Raw genomic sequence first — 2366 nt, 5'->3', positions numbered from 1 at the left:
CCTCTTGCTTAAATTAGCTAAGGAAATGAAATTCTTTTAAAGTCTTCATCAGAGCATATCATAATTATAGGAAGGAGGAAGCTTTTGGACAGGGGGAAAAAATCAGTTTCCATAGAAATTTTAATGTCAGTTTTTTTATTACATACCTGAATTTCCTAAATGTGTCAAATTTTCTGTTCTCTTCTATTAGTAGTTCTAGGAGTGGGTGGTGAACAAATTTAGTAGAGGCAAATATCTGCTTTTCATTGATGATCAAGGGGATAGGTAGACTAAGATTCAATTTATACATTTCTTGAAGCTAAATACAAAAACAAAAACAAACAGCAAAATTAAATCAGGAAAAGGAAACCATGAAAAGGGCTGGAATCTTTAGGAGGATCATAGGGGTTGGCCCTAGACTATAAATCTTCCTTTTCATAGATTTGCAGATCTTCCGCCTCCATTTCCTTCCTCCCCTTCATCCTCTCTCCCCTTCTCTCTAACCCTTCCCCACCCTCTACCCACTCCCAGCACACATAGAGGGGGCAGCTGTGATATATAATGTTATACAAGAACCTTGGTTCTGCTCCAGTCCTAGTCCTATCATTTTCTCGGTGTGTGACTTTGGGTTAGTCACTTTATCTGTACCTTTATCTCCTCATTTCTAAAATGGGGATAATAATACAGGGCTGTTGTAAAAGTTGTATAATATATATGAAAGCACTTTATAAACTGTGAAGCACTATGCAACCATAATGATAGTCAACATTTACTGAATATTAACATAATATTCAGTAAATTATTAAAAATAATTAATATCAGGCACTGTTAAGTACTTTTCATATGTTAGCTCATTTGATATTTAGAACAATTTTATGAAATAGATACTATTATGGTCCTTATCTTACATATGCGGAATCTGAGGCTCAGATAAATTAAGTAGCTTGCCCAAGGTCACTTAGCTAGTATGTGGCAGAGCTGTTCTGATAACTTGGTAGCAGAGTGAACCCTTTGGAACACCACCTCGACTCAGTGTAAGGCATTTACTCAAGTCTACCCTCTTCTCTCTTTTGCTTTTTCTTCTTCCTTCTTCATGCCTTGATGCCACCCACCTCGTGGTACCTCTTGACTCTGACTTGTGGTGTTTATTAGCTTGGTAATGTAATCCCAAAGCAAAGAATTTTAATCTCAGCTCTATAATCTTCTAGAATGTCAGTATCACTTCCAAAAGCATATTGATCATTAGTAGTTAGTTGTCTCTTCGGGAGCTTTGGTGGCACAGTGCTTAAAGCATTTGGCTGCTAACCAAAGGTTGGCAGTTTGAACCCACAAGCCAGATGGTTATCTCAGGGAGGGCTCTGGGACATACTGAATAAAAACCAAATAAACCCACTGCCATTGAGTCAATTCTGACTCACAGTGACCTTATAGGACAGAGTAGAACTGCCTCATAGGCTTTCCAAGGCTGTAAATCTTTCTGAAAGCAGACGGCCTCATCTTTCTCCTGCAGAGTGGCTGGTCGGTTCATACTGCAGGACCTTTTGGTTAGCAGCCAAATGCTTTAACCACTGTATCACTAGAGCTCCTGAGGAGAGAATTAACCACTAATAATCAGTTGGAAGGCAAGGACTTCAGTGGGTTACATATCTAGAAGCTGGTAGATAATTAGGAAGGAGTTGAACATTTTTGGAAGTATCTTCTATTCTCATCTTTTTCTCATCTGGAGAGCCCTGTCAGTATTCTTGCTCTCTGTCAATTTATGAGTTTCACAGGTAGATGCTATTTTCACAGCTTATGGCTTTCAGTTTTCTTACAACACACTGGGGAGAGAGAATGGTACCCACCTGACTAAATAAGTACATCATTTTCCTCAGGCACTGATTCCGTTTCTGCTCTAGAGATGTCTGCTTCTCTGTCCAGACTTGCATCACCTTTTTCTGATAGTCATCAATTCTACTCAGTATTATGTAGAGGTTCCGGGTCTCATAGCCTTTTCCAGTGTTTTGTATGGCTTGTAATCGTTTGATTATGTTGTTTCTTGAAATAAATAAACAAGAATTGGAGTGATACAGTTATTGAGCCTAACTCAGCAAACCTGGGCTCAGTTACTTTCAGTTCTCTTCTCATCCCTGGTAAGTAGAGAGGAGCTGGAGTGGAATGAGAGGCTTAACTGGGCCTTAATCTAGTTTGCTGTATAAATAAACTTTCAAAAGTCTATCTGACTATTAAATTTTCACTACTTCACAGTTTGTTAGCATTACAGTAACATTGCTTTTTATTACTGCAATATATTAAAATTTTTAAATATGCCTATTTGTAATAAAAAATAGGAGCTCTGGTGGCATAGTGCCTAAGGCATTTGACTGCTAACCAGAAGGCTGGCAGTT

General features: G+C 38.4%; 1 protein-coding gene across 1 annotated transcript in view; it reads right to left on the bottom strand.

Annotated features, from left to right (window-relative positions):
• FAM186A (family with sequence similarity 186 member A) overlaps positions 1 to 2366 on the bottom strand; it is a 93814-nt gene that overhangs the window by 7979 nt on the left and 83469 nt on the right. The window contains exons 10-11 of the mRNA XM_007937945.1: positions 1824 to 2016; positions 147 to 298 (exon numbers count right to left, since the gene is read on the bottom strand). Of these exons, the coding sequence (XP_007936136.1) occupies positions 147 to 298; positions 1824 to 2016 (345 nt within the window). The remainder of the gene's footprint in view (positions 1 to 146; positions 299 to 1823; positions 2017 to 2366) is intronic.

The sequence above is a fragment of the Orycteropus afer genome, unplaced genomic scaffold, assembly GCF_000298275.1.
Source record: "Orycteropus afer afer isolate SDZICR_OR568_19922 unplaced genomic scaffold, OryAfe1.0 scaffold00045, whole genome shotgun sequence".
In the NCBI taxonomy this organism is placed as follows: domain Eukaryota; kingdom Metazoa; phylum Chordata; class Mammalia; order Tubulidentata; family Orycteropodidae; genus Orycteropus; species Orycteropus afer.
Note: the sequence above shows the minus strand (reverse complement) of the source record. Positions and strands in the feature narration are given on the sequence as shown.